Here is a 27,063-nt window from a genome sequence, read left to right as displayed (position 1 = left end):
GAAACTAAGTAGTCCAAAAAAGCAAAAACAAAGAGGTACAAGCAAATTACCAGAAGCTTGAAAGCTTAGTCCAGGAAGGAGGAACAAGGCAAAAGCTCCCACATACAACAACGTGACATGAATGTATGATCCGACAAGGTGTGTGTGCAATGAGTCCAGTCTTATAGGTGGTGGGTTGATTGCAGTAGTGTTCACAGGTTTGTAAAGGCTGGGCTGATGAGAGTGGAACCAGGTGTGTAACTGGGACTGGGAAGGGTGTGGAAAGGGAAGTGGGAGTGGCCAGGCTGACATGGTCTGTGGAGAGACAGATCATGACAGTACCCCCCCCTCAAGGGACGGATACCAGACGTCCAAACATATTGACGAGGGACGAGCAGGGCGGGTGGAGGGGGCCTGGAGGAGGGAAAACTGAGGCAGAGCAAAGGGGATCTTCAGGCGGGCGGCCAGGACGACGGCCAGAGGCAAGGCTGGTGCCTTCAGGGGGACGTCCGGGAGGATGGGAGGTGGCAGAACGAGCGCCATCGGGGGGACGGCCAGGACGCTGGGATGAGGCAGCGGACGTGTCATCTGGGGGACGGCCAGGACGCTGGGATGAGGCAGTGACATCATCCGGAGGGCGGCCCGGAGGTCGAGACATGGAGGCGTCGTCCGGAGGGCGGCCTGGAGGCCGAGACGAGGTTGCGGAGGCGCCGTCAGGAGGGCGGCCTGGAGGCCGAGACGAGGTTGCGGAGGCGCCGTCAGGAGGGCGGCCTGGAGGCCGAGACGAGGTTGCGGAGGCGCCGTCCGGAGGGCGGCCTGGAGGCCGAGACGAGGTTGCGGAGGCGCCGTCAGGAGGGCGGCCTGGAGGCCGAGGCGGGGCAGCGGAGGCTCCGTCAGGAGGGTGGCCTGGAGGCCGAGACGGGGCAGCGGACCGTGGAAGCGGCGCCGGGGATGCTGCAGACGAAGGTGACGCCAGGGACGCTGCAGGCGGAGGCGACACCAGAGATGCTGCAGGAGGCGACGCGGTGGATGCTGCAGGCTGAGGCGACACCGTGGATGCTGCAGGCTGAGGCGACACCGTGGATGCTGCAGGCTGAGGCGACGCGGTGGATGCTGCAGGCTGAGGCGACACCGTGGATGCTGCAGGCTGAGGCGACACCGTGGATGCTGCAGGCTGAGGCGACACCGTGGATGCTGCAGGCTGAGGCGACACCGTGGATGCTGCAGGCTGAGGCGACGCCAGGGATGCTGCAGGCGGAGCCACAGGCGGGACTGCAGGCAGAGCTGCAGGTGGGACTGCAGGCGGAGGAGGCAGAGCTGCAGGTGGGACTGCAGGCGGAGGAGGCAGAGCTGCAGGTGGAACTGCAGGCGGGGGAGGCGGAGCTGCAGGCGGAACTGCAGGAGGAGGAGGCAGAGCTGCAGGTGGGACTGCAGGCGGAGGAGGCGGAGCTGCAGGCGGGACTGCAGGCGGAGAACAGGAGGAGGATGCTGCAGGCTCTGGAGACGGGACCCCAGAGGACGCTGCACACCCAGGAGACGAGGATGCTGCAGACACTGGCGACGGGACCCCAGAGGACGCTGCACACCCAGGAGATGAGAAGGATGCTGCAGACTCTGGCGACGGGACCCCAGAGGACGCTGCACACCCAGGAGACGAGAAGGATGCTGCACACCCAGGAGAGGAGTAGGATGCCGCACACCCAGGAGAGGAGTAGGATGCTGCAGATTGTGGAGACTGGACTGCAGGTGGAACTGCAGGCGGGGCTGCAGGCAGGGCTACAGGCACCGGAGGTGGGATTGCAGGAGGAGCTGCAGACACAGGTGGTCTCCGAGGCTGAGCAGGGGCTGACTGCAGACTCGAGATGGCTGACCGGGTGGGCTTGGTTGCTTGGCGATCCCGGGATATTTTGCCCCCCTTGTTGGCACTGCGGGGACCTCCCAGAGCCAGGCGTGTGCCAAGAAAAGGATTTGGGGCATGAGGTGGCGCTGAATAAACAGGTATCCTTGCATGTTTGCAAAAATAAGACAATAAGTCTAATGGCTTGGCTTTCTGCTGGTCATTATTAGGGCTGGCAGGATTCAGGCTCAAGACTCCAAGCCTAATGGAGTGAGGAGCTTGCTGGGAAGTATCAATCAAGCTGGTCTCAAAGTCATTAAGCTTAGTACGGACAGCGTCCAAACGGGGCACAAAATGGCTGACCCAAGGCCTCTCTTTAAGCCACTGCTGCTGGTTTGAAATCTCCCCCTTAACCTCAGCATGCAGGTTAGGAGGAGAGGCCATAAAACGTTCAACCAAACATTCAAAGTCTGCCACCTTTCGGTGAAAAAGTTTTAACTCTGCTGGGTTCATAATGGTCGGATCATTCTGTCACGGTGGCAAAAATGTACTGAACCCAAGTGCAGAGGTACGACCAGCAAAGCAGAGTGTAATCCAAGCATTTATTGAATAATGCAGAAAACAGGCAGACTTATACATATAGCAAAATAGTAAATACTGGCAGAAACTAAGTAGTCCAAAAAAGCAAAAACAAAGAGGTACAAGCAAATTACCAGAAGCTTGAAAGCTTAGTCCAGGAAGGAGGAACAAGGCAAAAGCTCCCACATACAACAACGTGACATGAATGTATGATCCGACAAGGTGTGTGTGCAATGAGTCCAGTCTTATAGGTGGTGGGTTGATTGCAGTAGTGTTCACAGGTTTGTAAAGGCTGGGCTGATGAGAGTGGAACCAGGTGTGTAACTGGGACTGGGAAGGGTGTGGAAAGGGAAGTGGGAGTGGCCAGGCTGACATGGTCTGTGGAGAGACAGATCATGACACTTACAAGACAAAGTCAACAGTTTAGCGTTTATAATAAGAAGCTCATACGTGGCTTCTCATTCATGTTCTCATTTACGACTCGGTCTGGAAGGTTCTTTCCATTGTCTCGTAGCAACAAGGGCGCAAACTGCTGCTTTTTTATCTCATTGGCTCTGAGACGCCGTCTCTGGTCAGGAACCTCCTTCTTTGGGAGGCGCACCTCATGCCACTACTACTCTCGGAGCTACAGAAGGAGAGTAGGGAGAGGGCACATATGGGGCTAGGAAATGTCTTAGCTGTTTAGGGGACTTTCAATGCAGGACTATGTAGTACATGTACAAGATTTAGACCTAACCAATGTCAGTCCATGAATCATGGCTCATATTAAAACTTCAAGAAGCAAAATATTGCCTACTTGAATGGAAGCCCTTACGAGCCTTTAGGTTGTTGGTAGATAATGAATGAAATGAATGAAACTTTATTGACAGCCGTAGCCAGTAGATGACAAACAACAATTAAAAACATACAAAACTGTTACAAATAAATACATTGGTTCATAAAACTCTAAAACGCTCTCGGAGACAGGATGTTCTACAAGCTAAACTAGTTTTGTGTTTGTCAACGTAGCTTAAATAGTTTTGGTGTCAATTAAGGTGTGGTACTGTACTATGTTTTTGAGAAACTATGCAGATGCCAATGGAAACATACCTCAGAATCAAAACAGATAATTAAGTACATGATGATGAGTGATTAATGAAGGCCATGTCAGGATTTAAAGGAATGCAGTATCACAATAGTAGTTTGATTGGGGTGCCCAACCTTGATCAGAGCTGAGGAGGTCTGAGAATCAAGGGTTTCCATGAATTATGCTTGTTGAGTGTTATTATGATTTAGTTGTAATTGTAATTTGACACTTTGAAACACTTTCTAGCTATTTACTTGTCCAGTTCTGCCCTCTTTAACAATTATGTCATGCCATGTTCTTTTCCAATGTGGTCATACAGTTGGCATATTAATGAGCATGTCATCCTGACACTATATATTTAAAATTGTGAATATAAAAAAATATATATATATATATATATACGGACATACGAACAACGTTCACTGGAGTTCACTGTGTTGTTGTGGAGCATTTGCTATACGTAGATAGACTAGACACCAGTTGTGTCATTGCTGTAACTTGGTATCTTCAATGTGATGCTGTTGCTGCAGGGTGAACTATGGGTAGCATTATAGTATAATTGATTCCTTACAGCCCCCCACCCCAAATCACCACCAGCCCCCACTGGAGGGAACATAGGGTCTGTTTTGGAATGAGGGAACATAGGGCTGAGGGAACTTGGGTACGGTCCCAAATTATTCTGTTGTGTCTGTTGTGAGATCTTAATTTTATTGCATATTAAAATAATAACTATAGTTTTTGGATAAGGCAGGTTTGGGGCCACAATGCAATGCATATAGTAAAATCAATAGCTGATCTACAGCTCAAGCTGCAACGCGTTTTGAGCTCGTAGATCTGCAATTATTGCAATTTTTTTTATTGGAATCCTCAATATATTTTTTTAGCTATTCACTAGTTGGAAGAAACACACCATTGTGGAAGGTTTAAAGGTTTTTATTGAATGAAAGGATGAAGTGATGAGGAGGAGAGTGATGATGAGGGGGAGAGCGGGGCGTGGGTTCCGGGGGGTTCGCGGAGCCTGAAGTCTTTGGGGAAGGGGTCGTGTGGCGGTCAGCCCGCGGCACACGTGGGGCGTGATCGCGTGGCGGTCAGCCCGCGGTCCGCTTGGAGGCGTGATCCCCCGTGGGAACTGTGAGGAAGGGAGGTGAGGAGAGATGGAGGAGATGGAGCAGTGGAGATGCTGCTGGTCTTGAGGTGGTGATGGGGATGGTGGCGGGATACGAAAAGCATAGAGGATGCTGGGTTGTCTGAGGCGGGTATAAGTAGGCTCGGGTAGATTGGCATGGAGGGCGGAGGATGGCGTGAGGGTATGGTCAAGGTGTGTTTCTCCGCCTCCTGAACATCAGTTGATCCAACTCCATTTCACTAGTTGGAAGAAACACACCATTGTGGAAGGTTTAAAGGTTTTTATTGAATGAAAGGATGAAGTGATGAGGAGGAGAGTGATGATGAGGGGGAGAGCGGGGCGTGGGTTCCGGGGGGTTCGCCGACCCTGAAGTCTTTGGGGAAGGGGTCGTGTGGCGGTCAGCCCGCGGCACACATGGGGTGTGATCGCGTGGCGGTCAGCCTGCGGTACGCTTGGAGGCGTGATTCCCAAAAGGGCTACGGGGGCGACTACTAGGCCAGAGTGTTGTGGGCCTGCTTGATGTCGTGGAGGGAGGAGCGGATGTAGGTCAGGTACGCTTGGGAAGACCATCTGCCTAGCAAGCGGACGGTGTGGTCCTGGAGGCCTCGGCTGGCGGCTGTGGAGGCGGCGCCGATGCGGAAGGAGTGGCCGGAAAAGTTTTCCGCGGGGTAGCCTGAGATGGTGAGGATTTGGCGGAGGTGCCGCGGGTGGCGACGGTTCCGTGTTCGTCGACGAAGAGGGGGTCCGGGGGGAGAGCGTGCTGGGATTGTCTGAGGCGGACGTGGTTGGCCAGGGATTCGAAAGGACTGGTGGGAGAGTTGAGGCGGAAGTAGTAGATGGGGATAGGGCGATGCTGGGAGGTCTTGCTTCGTTTCAGGGTGAAGACCAGTGTGTCGTGGTCGTGGGAAGTTAGGTCAGAGAGGCAGGGGTGGATTGCGGGGTCGAAGTTCTGGTTGGCGGCTGTGAACTCTGAGCAGCGGAGGAAGCCGTAGAAGGCGAGGAGGAACATGGATTCGAGGGTGGAGTTGAGGGTTTGGTTGGCGTAGCCGGATCTGATGGTGTGTATGCAGGAGGCCAGGATCTCTATGGTGAGGGGGAGGCGCCGAGGGGGGAGCCGTGGTTCACCGCGCTGTAGGCCTTTGAGTTGGAGAAGGATTTGGGGGTGCTGAGTGAAGGGATGGGGTGAACCGGTTAGGAGTTTGGTGAAGAAACTGATCCCGCAGAGGTAGACTCGGATTGTGGAGGAACGGGTGGAGAGGGAAGGGAAAGGTAGGTTGTGGCGGAGATGGAAGGAATGGAAGTTGATCCAAGCTGTCCGGTAGGATGAGAGGGTGGAGTCTGCTATGCTCAGCAGGATGGATTGCTGGGACTGGAGGATGAGGTGGTGCCCCACAGGGCTGCGGCGACGACTATGGGGTAAAGTTCATGGAGGGTGGATGATTGGGTATGGTCAGGGTCGAGGAGGTGGAGTTCGCCGGGCCAGGGGGAGGAGAACCACCTTCCTGCGTAGTAGCCGCCGAAGCCTACTGAGGGGGCCGCGTCTGTGAAGAGTTGGAGGTTTTCGGGGGAGGAGACGAAATCATTGTAGAAGAAAGTGATGCCGTTCCAATTTGAGAGGAGGAGGTGCCAGAGGCGCAGCTCCATTTGGCAGGGGGAGTCGAGCGTGACTTGGTGGTGAAGGGAGGGGACTGAGGTGGAGATGTGGAGGAGGTTGGAGATGAAGGAGCGGCCTTGGGGGATGATGCGCATGGCGTAGTTGAGGTGGCCGAGTAGGGAAAGGAGCTGTTGTTTGCTGCATTGGGGGAGGTTCATATAGTTGGAGAGGAGGAGGGCGATGCGGTTGAGCTTGTCGGGGGGCAGGGAGGCTTGGAGTGAGACAGTGTCCAGAGTGATGCCTAGGAATTCAAGGGAGGTGGAAGGGCCCTCGGTCTTCTCTAGGGCGAGGGGGTGAACCGAGGTCGTTGAAAACGGAGGTGAGGGTGGTGAGGCCGGAAGCGGGGGGTGCGTGAGGGGGAGTGACGATGAGGAAGTCGTCTAGCAGGTGGGTGACGTAGGGGAGCTTGTGGTTGTTGAGGAGGATCCAGCAGAGCGCTTCTGCGAGGGTGTCAAATAGCTTCGGCTGCTCCTGCAGCCGAAAGTGAGGCGGACGGCGAAGTAATAGGCGTCCTGCCAGAAAACCCCAAAAAGATTCCAGCTGTCGGAGTGGAGGGGGAGGACTTTGAAGGCTGCGGTGACGTCGGCTTTGGCCAGCTGGGCTCCTTGGCCGGCGAGACGAATTAGGTTTATGGCGCCATCGATGGTGGCGTATTGCATGGAGAATGGGGGGCTGGGGATGAGACTGTTGATGCTGGGGGTGGAGGTGCCGTGGGGGGAGGAGAGGTCGAGGATGATCCTCTTTTTTCCGGAGTATTTCCGGGTGGCGATGCCGAGGGGGCTGATGCGGTAGGTGGGGAATGGTGGGGTGGAAAATGGGCCGATCATGAAACCGTTTGTGACTTCTTTTGTGAGCAGGGTGGTGACGGAGTCGGGGTCAGTGATGGCGGACTGGAGGTTTTGGCAGGTGTGGCTGTTGGTGGGGAGGGTGATGAGGCCGGGGGAGAAGCCGTAGTTCAGGCCTCCGAGGAGGAAGCAGGCGGTTGCGGGGTCGGGGTGGCGTGAAAGTGCGGCGGCCAGGGCGGGGATGTTGATGGGGGTGGAGAGGTGCCGGGATAGTCAGCTGGGTTTGGAGGGATTGGTGGGGTGTTGGGGGCAGGTGGTGCGGGCATGGGTGCCCCCGCAGTGGGTGCAGACGTGGAGCATCTTGCAAGTGGAAACGGAGCACCCTTTATTGTTAAAGTTATTGCAAATGGCTTTGGTGCCGCAGTAGAGGACTGGGCGGCCATGTCTGTCGGTGGATTGGTTGGAAGCTGGGTATTGGGGGGGTCGTTGTGGGGGCGGGCCGCCGGTGATGGCGAGGAGGGAGGGAAGACTGGGAGCTGGTCTGGTGGTGGGTTTGGTGGTGGGTTTGGCGGCGGCGTGGAAATACTGGCTGGCGGCGGAGGTGTGGGGGGCGGCGTGGACGCACTGGCTGGCGGGGTGGGTGGGGTTGCCGCACAGGTTGCAGGCGATGGCGAGCCTTCCTGCGAAAATCCGGCAATAAAGTTCAAGGTCCAGTTGGCCCCAGTAGGTGGCGGTATTTAATTGATGGAGCCTTGCTGCAGCGGTGGCGGAGAACTGGCGGTGATATTCTAGGAACAGGGAGCCGCCGAACCTTACGGCTAGGTCGAAGATGGTGGAAAGATAGTCGTCCAGCTCCTGGCGCCGGGCTGGGTAGGTGGAGCAGATGACATCTCTGTATAGAGAAAAAGCCAGGCCGAACTCGGCGACGGTGAGGATGGCGGAGCGTGAAGGGGTGGGGTTGCGGAGTTGGATGGAGAGGTCTCCGCACTCTAAGATGCGGGACTCGGAGTTGGTGGTGGAGGGACGGAGGAGAGTGGCTAGGTCAATGTCATTACCATGTAGTATCTGGTTCCGGAGGGCGGCGCTGATATTCTGAGGGTTTCTTGCTGGGGCATTGGGCGGGACGACTGCTGGGGTTGCTGTGGAGAGAGAGAAGTTGGGAGGATGGGGGGGAGAGCGTATAGGAGGGGTCGGAAAGGACGCTGGGAAGTGTCAGCGTGGGGTGGTAGGTGGCCGGGAGGGGCGGGTAGGCGGGTGAGGCCTGTGGGAAGGCATGAGAGGCCGGAGGGAGGGTGGGCGGAACCTCGGCAGGAGATGCCTGAGGGAGGGTGGGCGGGGCCTGGGGAGGGGGGGCCAGGGAGGGCGGGTAGGCGGGTGAAGCCTGTGGGAAGGCAGGAGAGGCCGGAGGGAGGTTGGGAGCCTCGGTGGAGGCCTGAATCAATGCAGCCATGAGAGTGGCGATGGATGGGGGGATGGGGGGAATTTGAGTAGGGGGGAGGGGGGGGGGGGGGGGGGGGTTGGGGGATGGTGTGGCCTGCGCGGCGGCGGAGGTCAGGAGGGAAAGGAGGGACGTGAGGGCGTGGGGGGCGGGCACTGGAGGGGTTTCGCTGATTGGCGGAATTGTGATGGCGGGGGGGATGGAGCTTGAGGTGGTTGAGCTGGTTGGAATTGTGCTGTTTGGGGAAGGTGGAAAGAAATGAGGTAGGGGTGGAGGGGGGGGGGGGGAGTTAGAGGAGGCCGGCGTTGGGTGACCGACACTACGTAACTTAATGCTTGTAAATCAATTACGATTAATTAATTCAAGCAGAAAGTAATCTGAATATAATGCAAGACGCCCAACGCCGGGCAGTGTTGGGTAATTAACACTGCGCAGCTCAATGCTTGTAAATTAACTATGATCAATTAATTTAGCAGAAAGTAATCTGAATATGATGCAAGACGCCCAACACCGGGCAGTGTTGGGCAACCGACACTACATAACTCAATGCTTGTAAACTGACCACAATCAATTAATCAAGTAGAAAGTAATGCGATATAATGTAAAATACCCAACGCTGGAGGTGGGGGGGGGGGAGAGGTTGGGATGACACGGGACCGCTTGGACCGGCGGGTCCAAGCCGCGCTGGGAGCAAACCTCGTGACGTCATCGGTGGGCGCCGGGTTTGAAGAAGTTGAGGGAGTTGCGGTGTTGTTGTTGTGGGTGCTGTCGCAGAGGAGTTTAAACAAGCCCGCTTTGTTGGTGGAGCGGACGAACGGAATGTTGAGCGTTCGGAGCTGCTTTTGTAGTCCTACAACGGTCCAGTCGGAGATGGAGGGTTGTGGTGGGCTTGGGTTGCTGGAGAGGAGCGAGGTGGCAGAGCTGCGGGTGGCGGTATGGACGCGCCTTGAGCGCCGTGTCACCTGGGCAGTGTTGGGGAGTATTAAGCTACATGTAGCTGAGCTACGTAGCTGAGCTACATTTTGCTGTAGCTTGTGGTATTTTAGCTACATTCATATTTGTGTACCTCGTCAAGTAGCTCAGCTACCTTTTGGGTCATTTTTTGTAGCTTAGCTACTGAAGTTACAAGCTACAATTTTGGGCAATAACATGAAAGAAATATATAAATTTTGACCATTGGTTGCTGTGTTAATTCTTGTACTAGAACCCCCTTTGAAAAATCAAGGACTGTTCCTTTTTCTGATTGCTTTGAGGGCATATCAGCACTTGACAGCTGCCTCTAATTGGCCTCTGATTGGCCCTGGTATCACAGGGTGGGAGGGGTCTCCCAGGGGGGAGCAGGGGTCTCCTAGAGGGGAGGAGGGGTCTCCCAGGGGGGAGCAGGGTGGGTGGGTCTCCCAGAGGGGAGCAGGGTGGGGGGGTCTCCCAGAGGGGAGCAGGGTGAGGAGGGGTCTCCCAGAGGGGAGCAGGGGGAGGAGGGGTCTCCCAGAGGGGAGCAGGGTGGGGGGGTCTCCCAGAGGGGAGCAGGGTGGGGGGGTCTCCCAGAGGGGAGCAGGGTGGGGGGGTCTCCCAGAGGGGAGCAGGGTGAGGAGGGGTCTCCCAGAGGGGAGCAGGGTGGGAGGAGGGGTCTCCCAGAGGGGAGCAGGGTGAGGAGGGGTCTCCCAGAGGGGAGCAGGGGGAGGAGGGGTCTCCCAGAGGGGAGCAGGGGGAGGAGGGGTCTCCCCGAGGGGAGCAGGGTGGGAGGGGTCTCCCAGAGGGGAGGAGGGGTCTCCCAGAGGGGAGGGGTCTCCCAGAGGGGAGGAGGGGTCTCCCGCATGTACATTCTCAATTTAACGCTGAAAAATAAAAAGTAGCTGAGCTACTTTGAGCTACTTTTTCCATGTAGCTGTAGCTTTACAAGCTACATCTCTCCGGTGGTAGCTATGTAGCTTGATCAAGCTACTGCCATGGTGAGCTACTTGTAGCTTTACAAGCTACGCTTTCAAAGTAACTTGCCCAACACTGCACCTGGGTGGGTGGAGGGAGGGTTGGTGCCGGAGGTTGGCGGTAAGTCTCACGGCTCTTCCTCTTCACGGAGCGGAGCTTTCTAAAGCGGTTCTGTTTGAGGCTGAGCCTGGATGGCTGGGAGGCGGCGGCTTGGGGGGCTGTGGTGGGACGGCTGTCATCGTCGCTGGACGTGTCGGTGTCGGGTATGAGCGTTGGGCTCCCCTGAGCGTCCGCGGGAGGATCGTCGTCCGTGTTGCTGGTTTTTTCTGTTGCTTGTATGTGTACGTGCGTGTGGCGTGTACGAGCATACGAAAAGCATAGAGGATGCTGGGTTGTCTGAGGCGGGTATAAGTAGGCTCGGGTAGATTGGCATGGAGGGCGGAGGATGGCGTGAGGGTATGGTCAAGGTGTGTTTCTCCGCCTCCTGAACATCAGTTGATCCAACTCCATTTTCTGAATTGGAATCCTGGAAATTAACGTTATTATTTAATTTCAAATTCATTTATATGTTCTCATGTTAACTTTATGAACTTAAATGCAAATACATTGGACATAAAAAAGACTAGTATGTGGCCCCCTTTGTGGTTGTGGCCCCAAGCGACCGCTTATATTGCCTATGCCTAGAACCGTCCCTGCCAGGATGCGTATAATGCATCCAGGCACTCCCCTCTGCTTCAGTTTGACAAAGAGCTTGCAGTGGTTAATTCTGTCAAAGGCCCGGGAAGCGTCAATAAAACCTACCAGCATGGTTGAGCCGTGTCTTCTGTAGGATTCTACTGCTTCTTTTAAGGCATAAATACACAAGTCAGTGCCATGTTTAGCCTTAAAGTCAAACTGATTGTCCGTTGTGTGGATAAAATCACTTAACCTTTCTAGTAGTATCCTTTCAAGAACTTTAGACAGTATACTGGCTAGTTGTCCATACTACCTACCTTGCCAGCCTTGTCCTTAATGACAGGCACTAAAACTACTGTGAGCAAGGAGTCTGGCAGTACACCATACGTTAGCAGTCCTGTAAAGCAGATGGACAGCAACGCTGCTACTGTAGGTCTGGCCAACTTAAGGTGCTTAAGGTTTGACAACAAATCTGTCATGCGGAGGCAGAATGATAAACCCAAAATGCAGAGTCACAGGAAACAGTGTTGAATTCAAGGTATTTAATAAATGGAATAGGCAATAGTCTTACACTGAAGTAGAAATGCAGGAAACATGAATAAATCTCATCCTTGAGCAGAACACAGGAAACAGGAATAATCTCATTCAGGCGTCAGGAACCAAACAGAAAATAGTCTCTCAAGAACAACAGGGGAGGCGCTGTTTTCCCGAATATTTGACGATGGGATTCTCAGATTGAACAGAAAATGACATGGTAGTCAAACAGGAACATGCACCGACGACATCAAACTATGAACTGACAGCAGTGTTTTGCAATGAGTCCAGTTATGTAGTGAGCAGGTAAATTGTCAGTGTTCACAGGTGAGCTGACGAGGGAGTTGGAGACAGGTGAGTGCAGGGACTGAGTGAGTGGAAGGGAAAATGGGAGTGGCCAGGGCTGACATGGTCTGTGGAGAGACAGATCCTAACAAAATCACCATACATGACTTTAAAATAAGGCACTGAAAAACCAGATGCTATGTGTTTACAAAATTCCATTTTTATTTTAAGTCCCAAATCCACAGCCCCAAGGCCACGTGTTTTACTCTTATATAATAGGTTTCTTTTTGTAACTTCTCTAGTGGTTCCCCATATGAAATTAACCATTGTTTTATTTATTTTCTTCAGTGTCTGGTCCAAAAATAGCAGTTTTGCCAAAACATATGTTTTTATAATTATTATCTTTGTTCCATAACAACATGACCTATTTTCCCATTTTTCTAATTCATCCTTTATTTCTTTATCTTTACAATCCCAGCTCTTTTCATAACTGGATTCATTACAAAACTGTACCCCCAGAACTGTCATCGTTTCTGTGTCCTTTATATTTAAATTTGGCTTTGTTTCAATCCTCCCAAACCAGACACCTTCTGTTTTGTCATGGTTTAATTTGGACATGAAACCTCTTCATAAAGTGCTAAGTGCTCATTTATAATATCCAACTCTTTATTATTTTTTTATTATAATGGTGATGTCGTCGGCATAACACCTCCCTTCCCTCTTCCTGACATTTTTGAGTTGAGCTGTAGTTCGAGTCAGAAAACTGAGTGATTTGAGAGCTCTGAGACTTGCTCTTTTGTGTGTGTTCGGAGGACGTAAGGGAGGAGGTTACTAACCCCGCCCCCCCACCTCTCTCTCTCACACACACATGCACGCGCGCGCACACACACACACACACACACACACACACACACACACACACACACACACACACACACACACACACACACACACACACACACACACACACACACACACACACACACACACTCGCGCTCTCTCTCTCTCTCTCTCTCTCTCTCTCTCTCTCTATATATATATATATATATATATAATAATTATATATATATATATATATATACATATATATTCTATCTATATCATATTATAATACATATTAATATGTATGTGATAAATTATGCCCACCCTTCCTAATATGTTTTGTTAATTCTAGCCTCGACGACCTTACAGGCGTATGCAAAGACTAAACTATGTAATTTCGATAGCATGTGTAATGTACTATGTAGACACAGCAATCTATAGTGTATAGTTACTCATAGGTTCATTGATTGTACATATATTATACTGTTAGACAGATGTTATGTTCTCATCCTTGATGACTATTTCTATGCATTTGATATCATGTGCGTATATCTCACAAATTAATGTCTTGCTTATTCGTGTATAACTTGGCGATTTCAATTTGATGATGTAGAGATGGACGGGTTACTGTTTTTCTCTTTATTTGTATTACTATTACATTTGTAACAGTACTACTAGACATTTAAATGCTGTTGAACAACAAAACATTTAACCAAAACATTTGCAAAAAATGCTTTTTTTTCCTAACTGAATATATTGATTTGATGTGTAACTTTGATGTATTAATCTGATGACATTTATCTGATGTAATGTAATGCCAAGCCTTGAATTAAATAGGCCTTAAAGCCAAAAACAATCCCAAGACTGAAAAAGTTGTTTTGCAAATCTGCACTGGTCTCATTAAATGACCCCTATGAGATCCTCAGGACAGTCCCCAGGACTTGAACTTTAAGCCCTTATGCACGTGACATCATCATCATACCCGGAAGTTATGCGGGAATGTCTATTGAGTGGCAAAACACTTATTTTACTCATCCAAACAGAGAAGTCCTATTTGATTGCATTAAATGACTTTAAACAACATTGTATTCACTTTGTCACTCACTTTGCCACTCAGTCTGCCTTTCACTTTATGCATGCGCATACCCTCTATTGTATGTGATATTTTGTAAAATTGTGATCCGGGAATCATATATTTTTGCAATAGTCCTACATAATATTCGCAATAAATATTTTAGAATTTTTGCTCATAAGGCATACGACAATGTATTAATACAAATACATAAGGTGGTTATTATTCCAGTGCTCACATGTGACCATGATGACCTAAAAAGAGAAGTTAGGATACTCTTATAAAATAATGTGGTTGGCTCTTAAAAGAGCCTTTTGTGGGTTTAAAGATGGAGCAGACAGTTTACTTCTTTTTGGGAGCTGCCTTCTTTGCTGCCTTGGGGTTGGCAACCTTCTTGGCTGGAGCCTTCTTGGTTGCTGCTGGCTTCTTAGCCACTTTCTTGGGGCTCTTGGTGGCCTTCTTCTGGCTTTTAACAGCTACTTTCTTGGCGACAGGCTTCTTGGCTTTCATGGGTGATTTCTTGGCGATTTCTAGGCTTCTTTGCTGACACCTTCTTGGGCTTCTTTGCTTGAACTGCTTTCTTAGCAGCAGGTTTCTTTACCTGCACCGCTTCTGCCTTGTTCATCTTGAAAGAGCCAGACGCGCCGGTGCCTTTGAGCTGGACCAGAGTGCCTCTTGGCGGCAATCTTGACTCCGGCCTTGTTCTTCTCCACATCGTAGCCAGAGACACGCCGCTCCGCTCCTTAGAGGCGGACACGGCCTTGACAACCAGCTCAGCAACGCTGGGGCCAGTCTTCTTGGGTCGGGGAGCTGCCTTCTTCTTGGCTGCCTTATACGGAGCTGGTGCGACTTCTGCCATTATTGCCTAGTAGGTTACTGTTAATTCTCAATCTCCAAACTCAAAGACTGATGGTGAACGTTCTGAAGGGGCTGGACTTAAACACCCACACACAAAACATCTCTCTTGTGCCACTTGTGTTTTCTCTTCGATTAAAACAAGTTATAACAAAATACTGTGTATATTAATTAATTCAAATAAGACCTGAACAGTTAACACACATGTGCCTTTCTTTCATGAATATGAGATGAAAGCCAACAACCAAACAATTGTGTGTGATGGGGGGTAATCAAACAAGTGTTTGGTCAAACCACGTCACTTCCATTGGAAAAGCATTGGGGCGGCCATGAAACACAGGCAGAGCACATCACAGTTGTTCTTTATGTGTGTACCATAGACTGTAAAAAAAATATGGACAAAGCGTTCTCCGGGTCTTATATGGACGTAAAATGAAGCCTGTCAGTCCTTGAACTGTAAGTCGCCATCTTTGTAGATCTGTTTGGGCCCAGCTGGCCATTGACTTCCCCCCTTCTTCTTCGTTGGTTTTTATTTTGACTCGAACGGGGGTGGCTCCCGATCATAGACTGTACCGGTAGCCACGCCCCTCAGAACATACGCAGCTTCATGGTATTTTTTTAATAAATGGGACCAGTTTTCCAAAAAAGAATATTATGACATGAGAAATTAGACTTTAAACTAGTGATTGGAAGCAGAAAGAATTCATGACCATGTTTATTACAGTTCACACAATGTCACCCAACACAAGACAGTTTGTAAGATGTGTTTATCGCTCTTATACAATATTGAAAAACACCAACCGGGGTGTACATGCTTTTCATTAAAAGCAAATGGCCCATTGTCATGTAAACTTGATAGGTAAACTTGTTTAACCAATAATAGTCACCCAATTTTTATCAGAGACAGAACATTGACAAAATCAACATGCTAAAACCTGGCACATGTTAACTCAATCACTATTGCAACAATGCCACACCAAACTCTTGTACCATACTCAGTTATTTTAGCTCCTTTATTGGTGTTAAATTTGTTTGATAATTGAGATGAATATTAAGAAAGAGAAAATTATTCCTAAAACCTGAACATCAAACCTGAAGTGGAAAATACATCCCCCACTACTGTGCACATGTGAGTTAGTCTACAACACAAGAACACAACTGAACTTAAACAACACATTTAACACACAATGATTAAAATGAACCCCCCCCCCCCCGATACTAGAAACGTGTTCAACGCTCAACCCCCATCTTTGAGAAGCAAACGCTGATAGACATGCAGATTATATTTACACCAAAGCGCTCCTCTCTACACTTGCTTTGTACAGAAGAGTCTCATTCCAGGACTATGAATAGCTGCTGGTTTTCATGGCATCATGTTCCACACAATGGAACAATGCCTCCCATCCCCCACAGGTTGGAGCTGAATGTGAGTGATTGAGGTGATTTAAATCACACATTAAAATCTAGTTAATTCAGTTAGATGCATTATTATTACTGATTAGTAAATTAGATCAGTAAGACCAGATCCCAAAGCCTCCATATATTATATGGTAATGAATAAAATTCAGTTTCTATACATAACTGGCTAAAAGTGTCATTGTAGTGGGTTAGGTTTTTGTGGATTTGTTAAATATATAGCCTCTGAATATACACACAATGCAACAGGTTGGCTGTTAAATGCAGCACTATGATGTAATACATCATTGAGATTGTATTATACCTAACCACTGTCAGTCCATGAATCATATAGCTCATATGCAAGCTTTAAGCACATGTTGCCTACTTGAATGGAATAAACTCTGTAAAGTGCATGTAGGCGGCTCTTAAAAGAGCCTTTGGGTTGTTGGTAGATCAATAAGCTCTACAAAGTGGTGTCCATCCTGGCATTGTATGCATCTAGCTGGGCATCAAGCTTCTCTGCAGAAAGCGGCTGTTTTTTGGCACCACCAGCACCGCCTCTCCCCCGGCCTCTGGCACTGCCTGCGCCACGACCTCCACGTCCCCTCTGCTTGCCTCCAAAGCCACCAACACGCCTCTTCATACCTCCACCTCTGTTCAGACCCTGCATGGGAGGCCGTCGCTGGTTATCAATCTGTGAGGTGACGAGCTGTATGTTCATGGGGTGCCCATCAAGTGGCATGCCGTTGTACTGTTTCATGGCCTTCAGGGCATCTGCCCTCCTTTCAAAGTGGACATCTGCAGTCCCCAAACCCCTTCCAGAGCGGTCATAATGGACAGCAGCCTTCTTCAGGGTACCGAACTCTGCAAAAAGTTCCTGGATATCTGCTTCAGAGACACCAAAGTCCAGGTTTGAGACAAGGAGCTTCCCTCCAGTTTCCACACCAGCTCCTCCACCACCAGCATTGTCGAGCATGTCAAGCTGTTTAGGCCTGCTGTACGGCGTAGGTCTGCCTCGACCTCGGTTGAGGTTGCCTCGGCTCTTCATGGGGCCGGAGCTACCGGTGGCTTCCCCGGTGGCTCCTCCAAGACGGCCGCCACCGCCGCCAGCTCCGCGGCCGCCGCCACGGCCACCACTGCGGCCACCACTGCGGCCTCTGCCTCCGCGGCCTCCTCCTCTCTGCGACCTTTTCTGTTTGATAATGTCGTCTAAGGACATATCAATTTTATCTGCCATTATGCCCGAGCCTAATAACGCTAAACTTAGAAATAGAAAATGGTAGTACAACCTATAGACTCTAACTTGGTCCGAAACCCTGTCTCTCACTGAACGATCTGCCTGGACAATGTTGAAGATTCTAAAGTGAAATGAATGATGAGCTCAGATCCTCCTTGTTTTAAGTGTGCTCTGAGGACCTAAGTGAGGACAGGCAGACTGCTCTGCAGTGCACTGGGCGGTGCCAAACCTGTTTTGCTGTCTTTGTTCTCACCAATGGTCTGAAATCGACATGGATTTAATTTGCACATTGAGCATGGTTGACTGGTTGTAGCTGAAACCTTTACTATATATATATATATATATATATATATATATATATATATATATATATATATAGAGAGAGAGAGAGAGAGAGAGAGAGAGAGAGAGAGAGAGAGAGAGAGAGAGAGAGAGAGAGAGAGAGAGAGAGAGAGAGAGAGTGCCTGCTATGCTGTGACTTGATGTTTGGAGTTGTATGCTGCTCAAGGTGGCCTTTCCAGCCCTAGCCCTATAGTGGAGTGAGGTATATTTATTATGTTTTCTGTTTTGGGTTTCATTCATGATTTACTTTAATTAAATGTATTTTGGGTTTGATGGTTCGTTTGGTTTGGTATATTTGGTTTTGGACTTATATGGTACATTTATTTGGTATTGTATTGGTCTTGTTTTGAAATGATTTGATTTATTGTATAACTCACACTGTATTATATTGACAATTAATTAACCATTGTATTGTTGATGGTAATCAATTGATGTATTTAATGCACAGATATTATTGTTAAACTATGAAATAATTGATTTGTAATATTTATTTTCTAATTTAGAGTTTTCACAGTGTTCCAATGAACACAGGGCCTTCTCCGTGGACCTTACCCTATGTGGAACGCTCTCCCCAAACACATCCGAGATGCCCCCTCACTTCCTACCTTCAAATCTTCACTGAAAACCCACCGAATTCACAATCGCATTCCCATGCTGATGTGTTTTTAAAAACTTTATATATATGCACTGTTTTAATATTTTTTTCTTTCTAATAAAGTTGTCCTTTTTTCTTGTCCCCCCCCTGGCCCCAACACATGTAAAGCGTCTTTGAGTGTCATGAAAAGCGCTACATAAATCCCAGATATTATTATACTGAAATAAACCAAGGATTTAATGTGATCAACATGCAAATTATTTAAATCACCTCAATCACTCACTCAGAAATTCCGCTGCACAGCTCTACCCTGTTGGGGAGGGGATCGGCATTGTTTCATTGTATTGAACTCACATCAAAACCAGCAGTTGTTCACACTTCTGTACCAACTTACCAAGCAAGTCTAGAGTTTTGGTTTAAATCGAATCTACATGTCTATTCAGTGGCTTCTCAAAGTGCAGGCTGGGGTTGAGCATGTTTCTAGTATAGGGAGGGGATCCGAATTTAGTGTAAGAATTGCTATCAGACTAATCAGAGTAATTAATACATCACAGTACAATATCACAACCACATTAAGGTTTAAGGTAACTCCCTCATGTATGGATTCTAAACATACATACTTGAGACTAACTGGCTTATATTTGAAGTATTTCTGATATTACTAATAGTCCTACAACAAAACAAATGAATAAATGGCATTCCAATGTTGTCTATCTAATTTTATATATTACTATTACATATTACATTACCTATCTTTTCAAATTATACTGACAAGATGCTTACCATGATAGTGATGTGATACTGACCATGTGATTGCAATAATTACAAGATGTAAGATGTATATATATATATATATATATATATATATATATATATATATATATATATATAAACCATAATCAGATCAGACATCAAAGTTTATTGAAGATTTAAACATGTTTTGTTTTCTGTAGTTGATCACAGTAAGTTATTTGTCCACAAATGGACCAAGTTTTCAGCTGACAATCTGTCATTGGAAGTCAGGATCATCTCCACCATCATGCTGACTTTAACTGGAGTGTGTTTACTGGGGTCAGAAAACCTTTCATAATGAAAGGTTAGGGCTAGTTAAAGTTTCATTTATATCAAAATTAAGGACAGAACAAGAGTAGCCTATAGTTTGTTTATGGTATCAAGTCGCCATGAATGTCTGCCAAAGGGATTGTGATATTGTTGTTAATGTGACATAGTTTAAAATGGTTTAGAATAAATATAAAGGAGGAAACACTGCTCGGACTGTGGAAGGGTGATGTTTTGAGCATATAACTTGAAAACCAGAGTGCTGTTTAATGAAACATATTAATGAAAAAAAAGCATGTGTGCTAACTGGTCAGCTCTTTGTTGCATTTCATAAAATAAAAGGTAGTTTGTGATATGTTGTTTTAATCGAGGAGAAAACACAAGTGGCACAGAGAGAAGATATTCTGTCTGTGTTGTCTTTGTCACTTTATCCCCCATATATGGAAATCCCTGAATTCGCCCAAATTGGTGCGTCAGTCATAGTCATCATTGATGTCAACCGGCTGTGCCAGAGTGAGGCTACACCTCTGCAGCATAACATGGACACCTACCGCAAGCGGTGTGAAGCCTTTGGATGGAACACATATATTGTGGATGGCCATGATGTAGAGGAGCTGTGTGAGGCTTTCTGGCAAGCCAAGCAGGTTAAGGACAAGCCTACCTGCATTGTTGCAAAGACATTCAAGGGCAAAGGACTCAAAAACATTGAGGACATGGACAACTGGCACGGGAAGCCCATCCCCAAAGACTGTGTGGATGACCTGATCTTTATCAGATCCATAAAGATAGCCTGATGAAGGCCGCATAGGCTGAAACGTTGCTGTTTCCCTATTAAAAGTTGGTTCACTGCATTTGAAGACAGTGTTTGTTTTTTCAGTGTGTGTGCAAACACATAATTTTTCCTACACAAACATAAAATGCCATTGACAATGAATGGACAATTTTCAGTATTCGTGCAAACACAAACATTGCGTAACACAAACATTGAAGACAGAGGTGAGGATGCAAATTCTGATTGGCCGGAATGAGATGATTTTACAATGATTATCTCATGCCCCTGGTGTGATTGTTTTTGTCTGGAAGTGTGTGTGTGGTGGGTTAAAGCACAACCTTGTGTAATATTACTTAATTATAACACGCTACGGGTAAACTATAGTTTACAATACTGACTACTCAGAATAACAAATTGTGCTGCAAGCCGCAGTGAGCGGTGGAGAAAGGAGAAGAAACATTGGTGAGAGGCAACTTCTGTGTGTAGTTCAGCATGTGTAGTTGTAGTAGCTGTTGCAAATGTATGATAAGAGCACCCCTCACTTCACACAAGTGTGATTTATTTATTCTGCAAACTGTTAAGTATTCAATCAATCAAAAACCTGACTGCTTTTTTTTTTTAATTTATATTTTTTGACCCACGATTTTGTAAGGAACACGTTATTCCAACCAGTTCCTTTCCCCTCCATCAGGCGTCCCGGCTGGCCAGGGGGAGGCAGTTTAGAGACCAGGATTACTGCATGTTTTTGTGAGGGTACCTACCCTAGGGGACACGGGGAGAACATGCAAACTCCACACAGAAAGGCCCTTTCTGTGGGCCTGACTGCTTAGTTGTGGACCTATAAGAGAACAATGTAGCAATGGATATTGTTTGCTCTGCAGTTACATGTTGTGATTATATTTTCTGTTGCAGTTTGTTATTGGTGATATATAGCTTTACAGCTGGATATGAATTAAAAACTGTAGACTCCAGTTTAACTAATATCCTCTGTAGGACAGAGACAAAGACACCACACGGACTCCATTGAGCGCCACCCTCTATATATCACATGAACAGTGGTAGCCGTTAGCCACCAACTGCCGTATTCATGTTTGAATACGGCCCCCTAAGATCTTCCACTGCTGGCCTGCTCGCTTTGCCTACACAATTGGTAATATTAAAGTGGAGACGTTTAGCAATGTTGCTCATTCCACGAACGCGTGGTCATGACAAGCTGTACCTCGTTGTATTATTAAAGTGGAGAAATAATGGACCAAAGTTTCCGGTCCCTCACGGTCCGGATCACCGCCCTCACGGAGCACAGTCCCCTCACGGAGCACGTCTGCTCTCGTCTGCGAGACTGCAGCTGGGTCCTATTGTCAACAGCAGCCAAAAGTAGTACATAAGGGACCAAATATACTAAGAGGGCCTATAATAATACTTATAAATGCATACCGTATTTTGCTTTGATCCTGTGTCATAGTTGTTGCTGTATTCATAAAAGTACTTTGTCATTTATGTAGAAGTTATTTACGCACGCTCTGCTAAAACAGTTTGTTCAGACTAGTCAAAGGCTACTAAAAACTCGGATTGCAAAAGAGGAGCTTTTTTTTTTCAGGGCAAACCAGTAGTATAGAAAATAAGTAATACAGTAATACAAATTTGATAAAAACTATTTGTTTGACTAGTTAGGTACAAATCTTCAAAAGGTTCTAAAAATTGTATAATGGAATCTGCTCTGTAGAGAAAGTGTGGGTGGCTCTTAAAAGAGCCTTTGGGTTTTTGGTAGATCAAGTCAGCATCATTAACCTCCGAATCCGTACAGAGTGCGTCCCTGTCTCTTCAGAGCATAGACAACATCCATGGCGGTCACGGTCTTTCTCTTGGCGTGCTCGGTGTAAGTGACGGCGTCACGGATCACGTTCTCCAGGAACACCTTGAGGACACCGCGGGTCTCCTCGTAGATCAGACCGGAGATACGCTTCACGCCGCCACGGCGAGCCAGACGGCGGATAGCGGGCTTGGTGATTCCCTGGATGTTATCACGAAGCACCTTGCGATGACGCTTGGCGCCTCCTTTTCCAAGACCTTTTCCTCCTTTTCCTCGGCCTGACATTTTGAGTTCAGCTGTAGTTACAGTTAGAAAACTGAGTGATTTGAGAGCTCAGAGACTTGCTCTTTTATGTGTGTCCGGAGGACGTAAGGGAGGACAGGCAGAGCAAGCTGCGTGGGCTTTACTAACCCCGCCCTCACCTCTCTCTCTCACACACACACACACACACACACACACACACACACACACACACACACACACACACACACACACACACACACACACACACACACACACACACACACACACACACACACACACACACACACACACACACACACACACACACACACACACACACACACACACACACACACACAGTTATTTCGATAGCATAATGTACTCTATAGACACAGCACTCTATAGTGTATAGTAATAGGTTAATTGATTGTACAGATATTCTACTATTTTCTCATCCTTGATAACTATTTTTATGCACTAGACAGGAGAAACTGAATGTAATGAAGAATATTAGAGCTGATATTATTTTTTACACAAGAATTGCGGCTAAAGACACTGGCTGATGTCAATACTGTCAGAGATGTTGTAGACTAAGCAGTGGCGAAAGTACCTGATGATGGGCCCCGGTGCAAGAATATTTTGTGGGCCCCCCACCACCGCCATAAACAAGTGTGCGTGCGTGCGCGCGCCACACACACACTCACACAATAGGTATAGGCTAACATTACAGGTGAGGTGACCGGCCACACAATTAAATTATTCAATTCAATTTTGTGCTTGAAATGTACTGTAATTCTGCAAAACTATTTCAATCAATCAATCATTTAAACCAGCCTTTCAGCACTACAGACAGCGCCAGCTGCCAAGCTCAGTGTCCATATAATCATCAATAAACAACCTGACCTGGGGGCTGTTTCTCGAAACTTGGATTAACTAATCCAGGATTTTACCACTACTATTAACTTAAAGGTATATTCAGTAATTTCACTCAAAAAACCTTAGGTTTCGTTTTTGGCTGTGGGACCCAGCCTTTGGGTTTCAGTGTTAATGTGACTTGATTTACTTGGAGTTGTAGTGTTTTTTGGCACACCGTTGTATTTATTACATATTTGTAGCGATGCAGAACATTCAAGCTTTGTCACTCAAACATGCCTGGTCTATTATCTCCCTAAAATATAACTATGGGAGGGACTACCCGGACTAGGGATATATGATAATAAATAAACATTTAGGATAAATCTATATTTCAATTCGAATTAATAGCTATTCCACTCTCCAATTTAAATGTAACATGCTTGTATATATATACACTGGCAAAATGTTGTGAAATATAAGACATTTTAGAATTGGCAAAAAAAAAATATATATATATATATATATATATATATATGTATATATTATAACTGTGCTATATAAGTTTCATGCAAATTTGTGGTGTTTCACCTATATTACATTTTATTGAGCTATGTCATATTGGTATTGAATTAGAATTATACATTTGAGTGTGAAATTACCTGAAACATCACAAAACAAGAGCTTAGCCGAGTGAGATAATAAGTGCCTCTGATAAGTCTCCATGCCACAGGGCCAACAGCTGTGTTTGCAGACACTGGAAAGTTCTAAATTAAAAACAAAAATCTTCACCACAAACGACTAGATTTACTTTAATTCCAAACCCAGACATCTCTGCTTGCTCTGCAGCAAATATGGAACAGGGTATCATATGGTAAAACTATTTTAAAAGACAAATGACAGAGGAAAGTTGACAAACAACTGTACATGTAAGGGTGTACAAGTGAGGTTTTAAACGTCCCTAAACAAAACACAGGACTCCTCAACCCTCCACATGGTTTGATTATGAAGTTAAACTGGTCTGCTATCTGATCGAGTTTTTTGTATGACTTTAATACATTTCTTTGTATATATTATATTTAGTTTTAGTTGTAGAGAAAACACAACTGTCTCAGTATTCTGCAGCACAGAGTACTGACCTAGTTGGTTGAGTCTACATCGTTCTCATATATCCTTTAAGTTCCACCCCCTCCTCCTCTTACAACATTCTCTACTCAGAGTTTAGTTCAGTGCATCTGAAAGTCGAACCTCTAGTCTACAGCATGGCAGAAGTCGCCCCAGCTCCCGCCCCGGCTAAAGCCGCCAAGAAGAAGGCAGCACCCCGACCCAAGAAGACCGGTCCCAGCGTCGCTGAGCTTGTCGTCAAGGCCGTGTCCGCCTCCAAGGAACGCAAAGGTGTGTCCCTGGCTGCAGTCAAGAAAGCTCTGGTTGCCGGCGGCTACGATGTCGAGAAGAACAAGGCCCGGGTCAAGATCGCCGTCAAGAGCCTGGTCGCTAAAGGCACCCTGGTTCAGACCAAAGGTGCCGGAGCATCTGGCTCTTTCAAGATGAACAAGGAATCACCGAAGGAAAAGAAACCCGCGAAGAAAGCAGTCAAACCCAAGAAGCCTGCAGCCAAAAAACCCGCCGCGGCAAAGAAGTCTCCGAAGAAGGCAGTGGCCAAGAAGCCCGCAGCCGCGAAGAAATCTCCCAAGAAGGCAAAGAAGCCTGCTGCCGCTGCAAAGAAACCAGCAGCCAAAAAGAGTCCGAAGAAAGCGACGAAGAGTCCCAAGAAGGTGAAGAAGCCCGCTGCCGTTAAGAAAGCCCCAGCTAAGAAGGTAGCGAAGCCCAAGGCGGCGAAACCCAAGAAGGCTGCCGCTAAGAAGAAGTAAACAACAACAAAGTCTGTTAACCCTACAAAGGCTCTTTTAAGAGCCCCCCACAACTTCATTTAAAGAATGTTCCTTTATTTAATATAGTTGTCATGTCAATGAATGGTATGTGTAGGAAACAAAGCCAAAACAATGCGATTACTTACGGGGAAACGAATGCTCAACACCATCCTGCCGAAATACATTATTCTGCAGTAGTCTACTCTATTTTGCATACAAGTGAAGAATATAGTCTAGACCGAAGAATACCGGTAAATATGTTACTAGTTCGTAACTGGGCGTGTTTATCAAATCACTTCGTACTGAAATCAGCCGTTACTTATTATACAAGTATGGTTAGTCTACTCTATTTCATAAGCGACTCAGAGGTAATCCCATTTCCATATTATATAGCCTACAATTGAGCGCATGAATCCCAACAGCCATAATAAACTGTATGGAGCTCATACAACCATGCTAAAGGGGATTAGTGCAGCATAAAACACAATGTGACCTAGTCCAAATTGAACGACAGAAGGCATAAATGCCTCCTTGAGAACAATGTGTGTGCACAAAATTGTGTGTCACACTTGCCCCTGGAGGGGTAACGAATAGTTAGGATAGAAAACATGAGTGGTGCTCTTATCATCTAACTCATGTTGCTATATGATTATGTGATGTAATGATGATGTAAAACAAACGGTGACAAAACAAACATTACATTATCTTTATTGTCAATGGCGTTTTTAAAACAAACATTGCACTAAAAACAAACTTTAATTATCCCTTCATTGTCAATACATGGCGTTTTTAAAACAAACATTATAGGAGGGGATTAAAACAACTATCACAACGGTTTCTATCACATCTGGTAAAGCTTGTACTCTCTCTGGATGAATGAAATTTGGTGCCAATAAAGAACATGTTAATTAATGTAGTAGTTAATCCGGTTCCTGGTTTCAGCAGGCCGGTTTATGTCAGGTGGGACCTGAGGCCTGGACATGACACCCACTCAGTTTATCATGATCTTACTTTGCAATATTAAGAATACAGTGTTTCCCTGTATAGTTAGGTAAAGTTAAGGTGTGGCAAATTAATATGCAGATATACCTTTATAATGGGGAAATGTGTGGGTGTCATAGCAGCAAGAGCAGTCATAAAGGAGGATCAATGCAAAATCAAAACCAAACACATTATGATAAAAAGGGGCTTTAAATTATAAATTTACCATACATATTAATAATGTATAAAGGGGCTAGTATATTTAGCCCCTCACAATGTTACAGGGACAATAGAGCACACGAGCGGGAAAACATAATACAGAAAACAAAGACTCTTTGTGGCAGGATCAGCCAATCATATGCTAGGAGTCCCACGCTTCATTTGTATTGGCTCTGTATAAATAGTGGTACGAGAGCGTCCTAGTGTTACACATTCTTCACTGCAACTGAACTATTCCATTGAATACAAGCACGATGCCTGAAGTAGCAAAGCCAGCGCCCAAGAAGGGCTCCAAGAAGGGCGCCGTCACCAAGACCGCCACGAAGGGCGGCAAGAAGCGCAGAAAGGGCAGGAAGGAGAGCTATGCCATCTACATCTACAAGGTCCTGAAGCAGGTCCACCCTGACACTGGTGTCTCTTCCAAGGCCATGGGCATCATGAACTCCTTCGTCAACGACATCTTTGAGCGCATCGCCGGTGAAGCCTCCAAACTGGCTAACTACAACAAGCGCCGCACCATCTCATCCAGGGAGATTCAGACCGCCGTCCGCCTGCTGCTCCCCGGTGAGCTGGCCAAGCACGCCGTGTCTGAAGGCACCAAGGCTGTGACCAAGTACACCAGCTCCAAGTAAACTGCATAGTTTGCTATTAAAAACACAACGGTCCTTTTAAGGACCACCCATATTTTCCAAGAAGAGTTTAACCAAATATGTACAATGAACATGGCCATTACAATGCATGTCGGCTAAACCATTAACTACCAGTTAATGTGTGAATACATAGTGCTCATGTGTAGATAAACATGTGGTTACACGCTGAAAGAATGACTAGATATCATGCAAGAATTACACAAAGCATAAGGAGCCTAAATGAATAGAGCGGGGAAATAATGCATTAACTACAACGAAGCCTTGTGGGTTCTTTTCCCATTACAACTGAAGAAATTCAGCAATAACTGCTCAGACATCTTATAAATTAAAGTAGTGGTACATGCTGAAATAATTACTAGATATCATGCAAGCATTACACGAACAGCATTTGGCGCATACAT

General features: G+C 47.1%; 5 protein-coding genes and 1 pseudogene across 6 annotated transcripts in view; 2 read left to right on the top strand and 4 right to left on the bottom strand.

The window, feature by feature from the left end:
* Positions 1–27,063, bottom strand: part of LOC310869948 (hydroxyacylglutathione hydrolase, mitochondrial-like) — a 477,037-nt gene that overhangs the window by 251,293 nt on the left and 198,681 nt on the right. The gene's annotated exons all lie outside the window — the stretch shown is intronic.
* On the bottom strand, positions 14,121–14,637 carry LOC310869965 (histone H1-like; annotated as a pseudogene). The gene has a single exon. The product of its transcript is annotated as a histone H1-like (transcript).
* LOC310868649 (THO complex subunit 4-like) lies at positions 16,495–17,268 on the bottom strand (the record flags this gene model as incomplete). Its single annotated transcript, XM_083779106.1, has 1 exon — positions 16,495–17,268. The coding sequence occupies one exon, from the start codon at positions 17,266–17,268 to the stop codon at positions 16,495–16,497; it is 774 nt and encodes a 257-aa protein (XP_083635232.1).
* Positions 21,707–22,131, bottom strand: LOC310869984 (histone H4; the record flags this gene model as incomplete). Its single annotated transcript, XM_083780984.1, has 1 exon — positions 21,707–22,131. One exon carries the CDS (start codon positions 22,129–22,131, stop codon positions 21,820–21,822), a length of 312 nt encoding a protein of 103 aa, XP_083637110.1. The 3' UTR covers positions 21,707–21,819.
* Positions 24,204–25,043, top strand: LOC310869960 (histone H1-like; the record flags this gene model as incomplete). Its single annotated transcript, XM_083780956.1, has 1 exon — positions 24,204–25,043. One exon carries the CDS (start codon positions 24,204–24,206, stop codon positions 24,810–24,812), a length of 609 nt encoding a protein of 202 aa, XP_083637082.1. The 3' UTR covers positions 24,813–25,043.
* On the top strand, positions 26,267–26,659 carry LOC310869976 (histone H2B 1/2-like; the record flags this gene model as incomplete). Its single annotated transcript, XM_083780972.1, has 1 exon — positions 26,267–26,659. One exon carries the CDS (start codon positions 26,267–26,269, stop codon positions 26,642–26,644), a length of 378 nt encoding a protein of 125 aa, XP_083637098.1. The 3' UTR covers positions 26,645–26,659.

This window comes from Protomyctophum parallelum (assembly GCF_964188405.1).
Source record: "Protomyctophum parallelum genome assembly, chromosome: 13".
Taxonomy (NCBI): domain Eukaryota; kingdom Metazoa; phylum Chordata; class Actinopteri; order Myctophiformes; family Myctophidae; genus Protomyctophum; species Protomyctophum parallelum.
Note: the sequence above shows the minus strand (reverse complement) of the source record. Positions and strands in the feature narration are given on the sequence as shown.